The 12,415-nt window shown below is 40.1% G+C and overlaps 1 protein-coding gene across 2 annotated transcripts in view; it reads left to right on the top strand.

The window, feature by feature from the left end:
* The window catches only part of snx19a (sorting nexin 19a), a 92,873-nt gene extending 81,289 nt beyond the window's left edge, over positions 1–11,584 (top strand). For both annotated transcript variants that reach the window (XM_035666108.1, XM_035666110.1), the window contains 12 exons: positions 1,962–2,178; positions 3,772–5,265; positions 5,352–5,490; positions 5,573–5,673; positions 5,754–5,873; positions 6,226–6,344; positions 6,748–6,838; positions 6,943–7,093; positions 7,320–7,443; positions 8,096–8,280; positions 8,406–8,493; positions 9,391–11,584. In XM_035666108.1, the coding sequence (XP_035522001.1) occupies positions 3,784–5,265; positions 5,352–5,490; positions 5,573–5,673; positions 5,754–5,873; positions 6,226–6,344; positions 6,748–6,838; positions 6,943–7,093; positions 7,320–7,443; positions 8,096–8,280; positions 8,406–8,493; positions 9,391–9,520 (2,730 nt within the window). In that variant the 5' untranslated portion in view covers positions 1,962–2,178; positions 3,772–3,783 and the 3' untranslated portion in view covers positions 9,521–11,584. The remainder of the gene's footprint in view (positions 1–1,961; positions 2,179–3,771; positions 5,266–5,351; positions 5,491–5,572; positions 5,674–5,753; positions 5,874–6,225; positions 6,345–6,747; positions 6,839–6,942; positions 7,094–7,319; positions 7,444–8,095; positions 8,281–8,405; positions 8,494–9,390) is intronic.
* Positions 11,585–12,415: the final 831 nt, after the last annotated feature.

The raw sequence follows: 12,415 nt of genomic DNA, 5'->3' as shown, positions 1-12,415 counted from the left end.
AACTCAAAGACACTTCACATAAGGTAAAAAGGATAAGGTAATAAAAACAACACACTAAAAAATATAGATATATATATTACAGCACTCAACAAGGAATCAAACATTAGAAGCCGTTCTAAAAAGGTGGGTTTTGATCAGTGATTTGAAGTTTGATGGATCAGTACAGTCTCGCGATTGTGTTTGGGGAGAGAGTTCCAGAGGGAGAGGGCAGCAATGGAGAAGGCTCTGTCGCCCCAGGTACGATGCTTGGTCCTCAGTGGTGGAGACAGGTTGATGGACACAGCCAGTGGAGGTTCTGTAGAACAGGGGTGATGTGGTCATGGGAGCAAGTGAGCAGGCGAGCTGCAGAGTTCTGGATGTACTGAAGTTTATTAAGGACTTACCATACAAGATGCTGTTACAATAGTCTATTCTGGATGTGATGAAAGCGTGGATGAGGGTCTCAGCAGCAGAAGAGGAGAGTGAGGGGCAGAGGCGTGGGATGTTTTTCAGGTGGAAGAAGGCAGTTCTGGTGATTTAGTTGACATCACAAGGAGAGGTTGCTGTCGAAGATGACTCTGAGGTTGCGTATGTGTGGGACGGAGACAGAGTGGTACTGTCAGTGGTGAGTCAGAGGTTGTTCGTGTTTTTGATGAGAGATTTGTCACAGTTGAGTTTGAGGAAGTTGGCATGGATCCAGGATTTGATTTCAGTGAGGCAGTGTGTCAGAGTGGGTTGTGGGGGTTGTGGATTTATTGGAGATGTAGAGCTGGACGTCATCAGTATAGCAGTAGAAGTGGAGACCATGATGGCGAATGAGGTTACCAAGGGGGAGAATGTACAGGATGAACAGGAGAGGACCAAGCACTGAACCCTGGGGGACGCCTTGGGACAGGGGAGCAGTGGAGGAGGTGCAGTTGTTGATATTGATGAACCGTTGTCTGTTTGTGACATATGACCTTAGCCAGGAGAGGGCACTACCAGTGATGTTGAGGGAAGACTCAAGGCAGGAGAGAAGAATGGTGTGGTTGATAGTTTTAAAAGCTGCAGTGAAGTCCAGGAGGATGAGAATGTTGAAGTGACCAGAGTCTGAGGAGAGGACGAGGTTGTTGATGACTTTGAGGAGGGCTTTTTCTGTGCTGTGTTGTGAGCAAAAACTTGATTGAAATGGTTCAAACAGGTCATTGGAAATGAGGTGGGCTTTGAGTTGGGAGGCAACAACACGTTCCATTATTTTTGACAGAAAGGGAAGATTGGAGATGGGCCGGAAATTGCTCATGGTGTCGGGGTTAAGACCAGGTTTTTTAAGGATGGGATTGACAGCAGCTTTTGAGTGTTTGGAGGACAGAGCCAGTGCTGAAGGAGGAATTAACAATTTCTGTGACGAGGGAGGAGATGATAATAATAATTAATTTATTGATTGTTTTGCATTAATTATTTAAATCTGCAAAGTAACACAAATGTATCAAATAAATGTAGAAGAGTAAAAAGCACAACATTTGTATTATTGATTATAATTATTACCATATACAATAATATTTTATTTCATTATTAAAACAATGCAATTAAACATATAACATATACAGGGTATATGTTTCATGTACTAATTTCAGTATAGCGCATTTATGGAGGATAACAGTTACTAAATTGTCAATAAATACAGAAATTGATATAAATAAAAATAGAAATAATGAAAATAAATAGTAAAATGCATAAATAAATGTATACGTGTTTGTAATAATGGGGATATAAAAAATATTAAATCTTAATTGTATTTCTACATTATAAATATGAAGAATGAATTAATGTTGAATTAAATAAATGTAAAATAAATTGAATAAAATTCCCTTATATTCTGATTAATGAACATTTATTAGATTTATAAATGTACATATTTATTTTATTGTATTTATTTCAGCATTTCTCTGTGTATTTATTTTTTAATTCTTTCATTTATGATTAAGTCAATTTTCATCCTATAGGGTTGGAGACCAGAGGGATGTGCTGCTTGCTGTGTTTGTTTGCTGGCAGGTCAAGTGGACACCTAACAGTTAGCTGTCCATATGGACTGTGTGAGTGTGTCTATCTCGACCTGCAGACTGATCCAGATAATCTTTGTAGGATTAAAGCCATGTCCCAGAGGAGGAAGACATACTACACTGCCTGCATTCGTCTTATAAAGCTCCTGCAACCTTTCAGGTAATGTCTGCTTTATTGTCTCTCAGCTGGGTTTACAACAAGGGTGAATATTCCTAATAAGTGCAGTCCTGTGTCTGTAGACTGTACATTAACTCCATCTGTGACTTCAGTTGAGGGCTGGGTGCACAGTATCTGTAAACAAGTCTTGCAAGGGGTGTTTCTCAAAAGGTTTAATCAAAGTGCCAAAGAAAAAAAGACTAGACACAAATGCTACAGCTTGTAGGCTAAGCAGAAGATTTATTGTCAGTTTAAGTGTACAAATTACCATGGCAACACGTCCCACTCTAACGTGATAGACAATAATGTTAATACTAATAATAGATATGTTGGTTTGCTTCCCTGTCAGCCTAGCATTACATTTGTGTGTTGTTCTTAGACTGTATCAGGTGATGAAATCGCACTAAGTGAGTAATAAATATAAAACAATCCCTCATTAGCACTCAGTAGGTGTGGTTTTGTGTATTACAGGCTGATAATGACCAAACTGGTCATATTGAATTCAATAAAGCATAGCTGTCTCAATTTTAACAAGTCATTGTTGGTACTGTACAGTGGGGATTACATGAGTTAAATGTCTCAGTTCAAACATACAGTATCTAACATACAGTATATTAAGAGGACTCACAGAATCAGCTCTGCAAGTATTCATATAACAGTAGAGCTGCAAAGATTAGTCAATTAATTGATCTGACGACTGACAGGAGTTTCAACTATTTGGAAACAATTTTTTGTAAGAAAAAAATACCCAAATTCTCTGGTTTCAGCTCTTCCATTGTGAGGTCTTTATTTAATTGTAAACTGAGAAGCTTTGTACTGTTGATCGGACAAAAACAACAACTTGGACTGGGATGGATGTCATTTTTTGTATTTTTCTGAACTTTTTTTTTTTAACCAAATGATTAAACAATAACTCAAGAAAATACTCAGATTAAAAACATTTGTTAGTTGCTATCACGGCTAGAGTTTCGACCAGACCCAGGATGAGCAGTTTAATCGAACTTTATTCCACACACACGGGGAGGGATGAGGGGCGGCCACAGCAGGAACTGGCAGGTGAAATGGCTGAGAGACTGGAAACACGGAGGCACAGGTGAGCTGACTCAGGAAACTGCACAGGAGGGACCCTGGAGCACAGGAGAGAAAAGGTTAAACTTGGGGAGCAGCGGCAGGCAAATTCACAGTTAAACTTTGGTAGAGTAGCATAAGACACTCAAAAGGGGGCCACGAAAGTTATCCACTTAAGTTGGCTGAAAACAATCTGGGCGCGGGGGGATGAAAGGATGACACGGCGTTCTTGAAGTCAGGACTGGATGAAATGATTGAGAGCAGAGGTGAGGACAGCACACAGGTGAGGTGAGTGGAGGCCGCACCCTCAGACACACACAGGGAAGGAGGAGGAGCAAGGGAGCAGGAGGGGAGCAGAGCCATGACAGTAGCAGCTCTAAACAACAAGGAAAAGTCTCAAAATACAAAAGAGCTGCAATTGGGTTTATCATTTAAGGTTTGAGAGTTTATACGACAAAAAAAGTAATCTGAAGCGCCACTTTCTTATTCTTACTGGTTTTAACAAAATCATTGTCTTTTTTTCAACAGCTGCTGACTGTAATGCCTCCCACAAAGACCTCTAACCACTGGACGTTATCAGAGCTCCTTGGACAGCCGAGGCTGTTAGGGTTCGGAGCTCTGCTGACATGGTTGGTCCTCTTCCATCTCCTTGTGAACGTTTGGCTCCTCTGCATCTTCACCAGTCTCTTGGTGGTACTCGGGGGTTGGCTTGGGTCCCGTGCCGTACTAGATGCAAACAGCCTTCTCCACTTGGAACACTTTTTGCCTCTTGGCAAAGTGAACCCACCTCTGTATTTACCTGAACATGAGTGGAGGTTGAACCATGAGATCCACAGTGCTGTCCACAAAGCGGTGCGTGACTTTGTGTCCTCGTGGTATCGCACTCTGCTGCCAGAGGTGGAGGGGGAGTTTGAACGAGCGGTGCGTAATTCGATGCTGGAGTCAGTAATGGAGCTGAAGAGGCGTGCTCAACAAGTGGACAGAAAAGCCCTGGTTCAACGGCTGCTAGAGCTATATGGCTGTCACCTGCAGAACTACATGGTGGCAAGACAGAGACAGTCAACACAAAAGAAGAGTATTAGTCTCTGGCAGCTCTACAGTGAAGTAGAAACCCATCACCCAGCTGTGAGCAGTGCAGTCACAGAGCTCAGCTACTCAAGAGCTCTAGTTAACCTCGTCTTAAATGTGCTTGTTCCATACCCTCAGATGGAAACCAGGACTGGAGGTTACGTGATTACAGAACTCATCACCTGCAACATGCTGTTACCGCTCATAAGCAGGGTATCTGATCCCGACTGGCTCAACCAGACCATTGTAGACATAATCACCAGATCCAGAGAACCACAGGAAATCAGTGTGGAAGAGCTCCCAGAGGCTGCACTATACAGATGTCAGCTCCAGCAGGAATCCTGGACCACGTGCAAGTCCCTGTCTTCTTCTGATCTTACCAGCCAAAGCACCTCTGAAGTCGATGATCTACAGAGCCAGAGTACACTCTGTGAGAAGGATTCCTCACAGAGCAGCATGGTTAGCCTGATGTCTGCTGGGAAAGTAGAAAATTGCCATACAGGTTTGCTCACACCATGCAAAGTGAACTGCTGTTCACTCACATCTGACCGTTACTCCCACTCACCAGAGTCCAAAATGATTTCACTAGACTCCCTAATTCACTCAGACTCTGAAGATGAGCTGACAGGAGGCTTTTGTGACTGTGGTCCTCCAACAAACTTCTGCAACGTGATCACTGCGAAGGAAGATGAGGCCCCCGGCTGCTTCGGCCCTCTGAAAACACTTGCGTTGAAGGTGGCGGTGCCCGAGGACTCCCAATGGCCGGCGGGTATAGCCCAAGAGAAATCCCCAACTTGTCCTCCAAGAAGACTTTGTCTAACCACTTGTAACTTTGATACCCCCAATAACCAAGCTGCATCTTTGAGCATCCAGAATGTGCAAATTTCTGGCACTGTCACTGCGAAGGAACAGCGTGGCACAGGCTCTCATCCCTATACGCTCTACACTGTGCAGGTAATGCCACCTCATGCTTCCTCTGACTGATATTTGAGTATGTATTATTGATCACCAAACATCAACCCCCACTTTCTGTTTTACAGTTTGAGACAGTGGCTGAAGCTGAAAACAGTGACTCCCTGAAACTGGTGTCCTGTCACACTGTTAACCGGAGATACAGCGAGTTCCTCAACTTGCAAACACGTTTAGAGGAAAAGCCTGAAGTCAAGAAAGTTATCAAGAGTAAGAAACAATCCTCTGCTTCAATTCACTGTGAAACCTTAGTATACCAAGACAGATACATAGTTACTGTTGTGGATTTCAGATGTCAAAGGTCCAAAGAAAATGTTCCCTGACCTCCCATTTGGCAATGCCGACAACGACAAGGTCGAAGCTCGTAAAAGCCAACTGGATACTTTCCTTAAAGTAGGTATTAGGGTCGTAACTCCAGTAAATAAATGGTTTCTGTGGTTCTGTAATTTGATTGATTAGATTTTTTTCTCTAGCAACTGAGCAGTATTCCCGAGACATCCAACAGTGAGGACATGCAGGAGTTTATGGCTCTAAACTCAGATGTTTGCACATATTTTGGAAGAAGGCCGTTTGTCAAGTCAAGAATTGATAAGGTGAGAAAGAATCTACATCCCGGAGATCTTGTGAAGCCAGACTGTGACAGTTTTCATGATCGTTTGGCATTCCTTTGATAAAATGAGGGGGAAATGAACACACTCAAGATAAAAGTAAGAATTTGAGGAAATACATTTATTCTCTTTCTTGCCAAGAGTAAGATGATACCACTCTCATATCTGTCAGCTTAGCTTAGCATGAAGACTGGAAGAAATGGGAACAGTTTGCCTGGTTCTGTCCAATGGGAACCAAATCTACCTACCAGTACCTCTAAAGCTCACTATAGATTACATTTTTCAGTAAGGGGAATTTAATTGTCTCATGTCTTCTCTGACTTGATCAACATTAAAGATGATGGAAAATGCTTTAGACACCTTGAAGACAGCTTTCCCTCATCCTGAGCCCCTCAGTCCAACAGAAGAGCTTGAAGGAGATGCTGATGGAAGAACAATGGACAACAGAAAGTACAGGTCAGAACTTTGTTTCAGTCATTTTTGCTATGTGACCCCTTAATAACAATGCTGTATCATTTTGTGACCCTGTCATCACAGTTTGCATTTGCCTATGAGCTGTGACTGGTTCAACCAAAGACTACTTTCCACTCTGAGATTGAGTCATTTGAATAGCGTTATCGATGGATTTTCTTTTGTATCCCCTTATTCTTATTTTGAAACCACTGCCTAACCTAAAGGTTACAAACCACTGGTCATGCTTCAATGTCACAACAATCAATTCAAACAGTGCAGGATGTTAAAACATCACAAAACACACATTAAATTATTTTGTTTCTCTGGTGTTTTTATGATTTTGTAAGTGATCTTCTCTTTTTTGACTGTAATGCAACATTTTCTGGTTTTGTGTTTCATGCATCAGGAGGCTTATGTTCCCAAGCAAAATCTCCCCATCTCTCAATATACCTGACCTACATCCTAAAGTGACATACTGCTTTAGTGAAGGCAGTGCTGTAAGTTACCATACTGTATTTACCATCTCTGATTGATACATGTGTGTTTGAAATGGATACAGGAAACAACTGACATGTTTGCGTCTTTCATTATGGTTCCTTAGGTCCTCAATGGCATGTCACTGTCTAGCCTGGAGAGCTTTGTCGAAGAGCAGGAAAGACTTTTATGTGGGCTGAATGGGAAAGAGACATCGAAACAGAGCTGTGAGCCGCCTGGCAAAGACAAGAAGACCTCAGGGAAGACTCATGGGACAGGTTAATACTCATACAGCAGTCTTGTCTTAGTTTGTTTTATCCAAAATGTCCATAAGGAGACCTCAAGAAGCAACATGCAGTAACACAGCATGACCACTTGGGTGCAGCAAAACTATACTGTTAGTTGGGACATTTGCTGAATATTCCTTGTAGTTCCCTTCCACCATTGATGTGTTTTGTCTGTATAGTATATCATATGTGTCCCACTGTGTTCTGTGTACTGCAGATACAGCTGTGGCAGATGTTGCTTTGAACATTTTGTGTCTGCTGATGAAGGACCAGTGGAGTTGGCTGTGCACAGAGAACATACAGAAGACCATCAGGCTGCTCTTTGGTACCTTTATTGAGAGGTAGGAGTCTCTTCTCAGCTTCTGTGCTGATTTTATTGTGTGTATAGTGTGTATTTTGATAATGTATATTATTATTGTTACATATTACTTATATATGAAATATGTGTCTGCAGACCTATTTTACTAGCAGGTGACATTGTGGCACATTATTTTTCTATCATACAGCTGAAGATCCAGATGCTGGGTCCTCTTCTAGTTTAAGACACAGGTTTATGAGACACAATGTGGTTTGTGACACATGAGTGCTGCATGACATTCTCTCAGATTGCCTTTCAAAATATTTTTTTTTCTTTAAATGTTTATTCCTTTCTGGGAATATATAATTACCACAGGGCTTGTTTTTACCACACAGTCTGTGGGAACTGTGCTTGTCTAATCTCTTGTGTTTTGTTGTTGTTAACTGATTATGCTGGCCTCCATTTTTGGACTTGACATATACCTCTGGGAGTTTTAAGGTCCACTAAGCATGTCAGTAAATAATGCTCATGCTCATGCAATGGTTTATAGAGATTTAAAATTATTTATTTGTGTTTATTCCCCTTGTGTGCATGTCTTTCATACTCCTGATCAGTTAAAGCATGTTTCCATGTGGCTGATATTTAGTAGAAAAAACAGACAACAGTATTACATTAAACTACTGATTCTATCTCAGGTGGTTGGATGTAGGAGTTGCCCACCTTACCAGTGCCCCCTGTTGGGTTATTTACCTACAAGTGCTGCAGGAAGCTGTATGGCCAGGCGGCACGCTGCCTGCCCAACCACGGCCAGAGCGTAGTGCTGCAGAAAGAGAGGAAACAAAAGAGCAATGTCTGGACTGTCTAATGCAGCTGCTTCCAGGTACGTAGCAGCTGTTAGATTCAGACTGTAGCTGTTTCAATGCTCCTTAAATGCGATTTTTATTTGCAAGGCTCCTGAAGCTGAGTTGTCCTTTTGGGTTTGTTACATTATTTGTGCCTAAATAGAGCTTATCACTGACATGCTGGGAAGTGAAAAGTACAGACTGAGCTTGGAGACCATGCTGGAGTCTTTACAGGACCATCAGATAAACAAGTGAGTCAACAACCAAACTGTCGGGTAAACACACATCTGATTTTGCTATTTTAGGACTGCTACACTCAGTAGCTTAGGAGCTGTATCAATAGTGTATACAGAACGAGTATTTATCTGGTTATCACACTAAACAGTATAACTACAAAAGGTGTAACGAAAAGCCTTCATCTATATTTGGATTGCACCGAAAGTTGGTAATCTGCTTCATTTTCTGCCTTAAATTGTTTTCTATACTGCCGCTACGATGAGTAAAAATGATGATATGTATACATATATCATCATTTACTCAGTATATTAAATATTAAGTATACTGGGCTAAAATTAAGCTAAACTGGTCATGCTCCAGGTGGAAATTCAAAGGGAAAACAGAATGAGAAGTTAGTGAACAAATACAAGTCAGAATTGCACTGGGCCATATTTCATGATTTTCTTGATGATAAGTGGAGGTTGTGTTTATAGTGAGTGGAGGCTCAGTTGTCTCTGTTGAAAAATGTGATAGCTATTGACAAAACAGGGCCATAATAACTCTTGGGGCCCTACTGCATAAGATAAAGAAAAGGAGATTTGTGCCTGCAAGATTAAAATAAATGTGGTTTGAATGAAGAAATAAGAAGGCTGTTGACAAAATCTGAAAAGCTCCCTTGGCCTGTTGGCAAGCACTTTTAAGACAATTTGTAAACCCTCAGTTCTTTTTTCAATATCTGATCATGAGGTCAAAATTAGGAACACTCAAAGAAAAATATATTTTATGACCCTACACTACAATGTTCATGTTTAAGATAGAATTTAATACATCTGCTGTATCTGAATAATTTTCATATTCCATATTACCCATATAAACATAAGTAACAGCTAATGTCAGTCAGTCATTAACCCTGTTTGTGTGTTTATGTGCAGGCATCTGATCTACTGCATGTGTGACCTGCTGCTGGAGTTTCTGATCCCTGAGTCGTGTGATGACGCCTTCCAGAGGTCTCTGCTGCTAAACCTGGCCAAAGACGCAGAGAAAGACAATCCTCACATGTGATTAGCACATGATAACACTCTGCTGCCTCACAGTTGTAAGCAATTGGTGGATAATGAGCAGAATATGTGTGTATTGTGATGTATTCATAATGACCTGTTGTCTCTGGAGTCCACTGGGTGATGACTGGGATGACTGTGTGCAGTCACATTAGAATTACGTGGCTTCATCTTGTTTCGGGAATTCATAATAAACTCCCATTCCTTCTGACACTGGGTATCATAAAGATGAGAAGGATGAAAAGTGTGTTTATATTTTTGACACAGTCATATGGTCTGTTCTTGTTTATCGTTTTTATTGATTCATTCATCAAGATTTTTATGTTGCACAAGCCTGGTGATATTTTTTATATTTCTAAATCCTCACTTGCTTTGTTGAACTGTTTGAGGGCTTTAAAATATATTCATTATATAAGATTTTATATAAGGCTTTTAATCTATCCTTTATTCAAGTTCGGTATCTTACACTTCTCAATGCAATTAGTGCCTTCAGCTGAGCACTGTGATAGCTATCAGTGAAACCAGCTGTGTGAAGGAGGGGTTAAAGCTATACTGTATATGATTTAGTTCCTGTCAGTTTCACAAAGAATCTGATTAACTCTGATGATCATCTGATAGTTTAGATTGATATAATTTAAAAAACTGATGCCCTGAATCAGTAAATGTATTAAATGTAAGAGCTGAATCCTCATTTCTTCATATAAAATGATTGTCACACAGATGTTATTGTGTTTGGTGAGGTGTTTTATCTGTATTTACTTCTCCACTTCTCCAAACTATGAGTGTTTTCCTACTCGTAATCCAGTTTTGATGAGCAGATTCAAGCCAGAATTTGTGCACATACGCTCTCACTAATGAGAGGTAGCCATTCCAAGTTCAACATGTTACAGAAAACCACATTTTAAATGAGGTTCTTCTATTTAGATTAAAGTTTAATCTGGTTCTCATACTCTCTTGAGTGTTGGTTGTAACTTTTAACTTTTGGTCTGATGCTAAGGTAACTTTGTTCAGTGAATAGACAACATGTAAGGTCATCAGAAAACTTTCAGTATGTTCACTTATGCCGAACAACCAGGGACTGTTTGCACACTGCTACTCAGGTTATCTATTTTATTTTGATAGTGTGTTTTCATTAGTGTGTCTATACAAGAGCATATTTCATTCTAGCACATATATTTAGTTTTTTGCATAGTGTAGCTTTAAAGTAAAACTTGTCACAATAAGAGTTTGTATTGGCTGTGACGTTTTCAACAACTGTGTGGGAACCATCCTTGAATGAATGAATCAGTCAGAGCTTCATACTGGGAGTACTATGTGTGAAAAGAGTTTAAGATTTGACTCGTGTGCTTTCAATAATGATTCCACCAAGATCCCAGACTGAAATTTCATCAATAAAAGAGGATTTAGCAAAGTGAGTGCCGGCGGTGTTATAGTCTTCCCATGATCTTTTGATCCTGAGCTGCCTTTGAAAAATACTCACTGCTTCATAGACAGTCTATTCTCTTTGATGAGGCTGCAAGAGTGTGAAAGATTAACACCTCTCCGCATGAGTTATTAAAGCGCGGTGAAAAATTTTCCTTTTGAATTTGACTTAAGTAGCAAATTTAGAGAAAAGTGGAACTAAATCTCCAGCATCGATGACGTGTTTCCAAATGGCAACATAACTCAGTTTAACATGAAAAACATTTTCTCCCCCAGATATACAAAGCAATGTTTGCTCAAATTCATTAAATTCACATTATTTTTGTCCATTTCAGGACCTCCAATACTATACAAGCATTGGCAAAACTTCAAGTGGAACTAAGATTGAGATTCTGGGATATATAATATACTATGCCAATGCAGTATTGGCATTTATGCTTTGTAAAATTATGGTTGTTAAGTATGTCAGTCAAAATTATCTTAAACTATATATATATACATTATATTTCAGCCTGATAGAAATCCATCTTAATTGTGCTAAACAGCAGTGTCTCGCTGTGTGTCCTTTGCAAAATGAAAACACTGTCCGCCAGTGTGATAATATTTCTCAGGACACTTTTCATAGAGCCGGTCTTGACCGTACTCATAAAATAAGTCACTTTATTATAAACACGCTCAAAGAGATCTGATGAAGTTAGCATCACCATGCCACAGTGCAGAAAGTGCCACAGTTTAAGAGACACTGATCTGTTTAATGCGAAGGAAAATATAAATACAAGAGGACATACAATAAAATGCAAGAATTCAATACAATAGCTCTGCAGTAGCTTCTTTGTGAAGCTTTAAAATGGCACTGTGTCCAAAAGGTGACATAGGGGTGGACACAATACCCACACAATCCAAACATCTAACCTTCTCGTTTACCTGATGCTGACTTTCACACGCTGTGCAGGAACCTCTATCAGATGTCAGTGTTTAAGTCTGCTCTCTTTGTTTCCACTTGCAGTTCAGAAGGACTTCATAAATACGATCTTAGGAACATTTAGCACAACTCACTTCCTTTCTCATGATATCATGGGCTGATACTGGCGAGCTCCCACCTCCTGTCTCATGCTTTGGGACTTCACTGGCAGCCAGAGGAGACAAAAACCCTCAAGCTGCATTGATGGTGGCCCCATACGTCTCAAAGTCAAAGCAGCTGTATTTTCACCACCAATCGCTCAATGGTACAAACATCTGTCTCAGATGTTTATTTTTAATTTATCAGCTGCTAATAAAGAATTAATTGACTAATTTAAACAGTTTTTAGGAATTTATTATTTCAAGAAAAATATCTTACATTTGTTTAATATCGTTAACAAACTCAACTACTAATATCATCCCCCTCCCTCATTGTCATCTTTAGCTGAACTTGGATAATGCAATGTGCTCTGTGAATTTAAAACTGAAACAGACATTTATTTACTTAATAACTTTA

Source organism: Morone saxatilis, unplaced genomic scaffold (genome assembly GCF_004916995.1).
Source record: "Morone saxatilis isolate NCDOM2014 unplaced genomic scaffold, NCSU_SB_2.0 Contig20, whole genome shotgun sequence".
In the NCBI taxonomy this organism is placed as follows: domain Eukaryota; kingdom Metazoa; phylum Chordata; class Actinopteri; family Moronidae; genus Morone; species Morone saxatilis.
The sequence above is the reverse complement of the archived record's forward strand: the minus strand, read 5'-3'. Positions and strand labels throughout refer to the sequence as shown.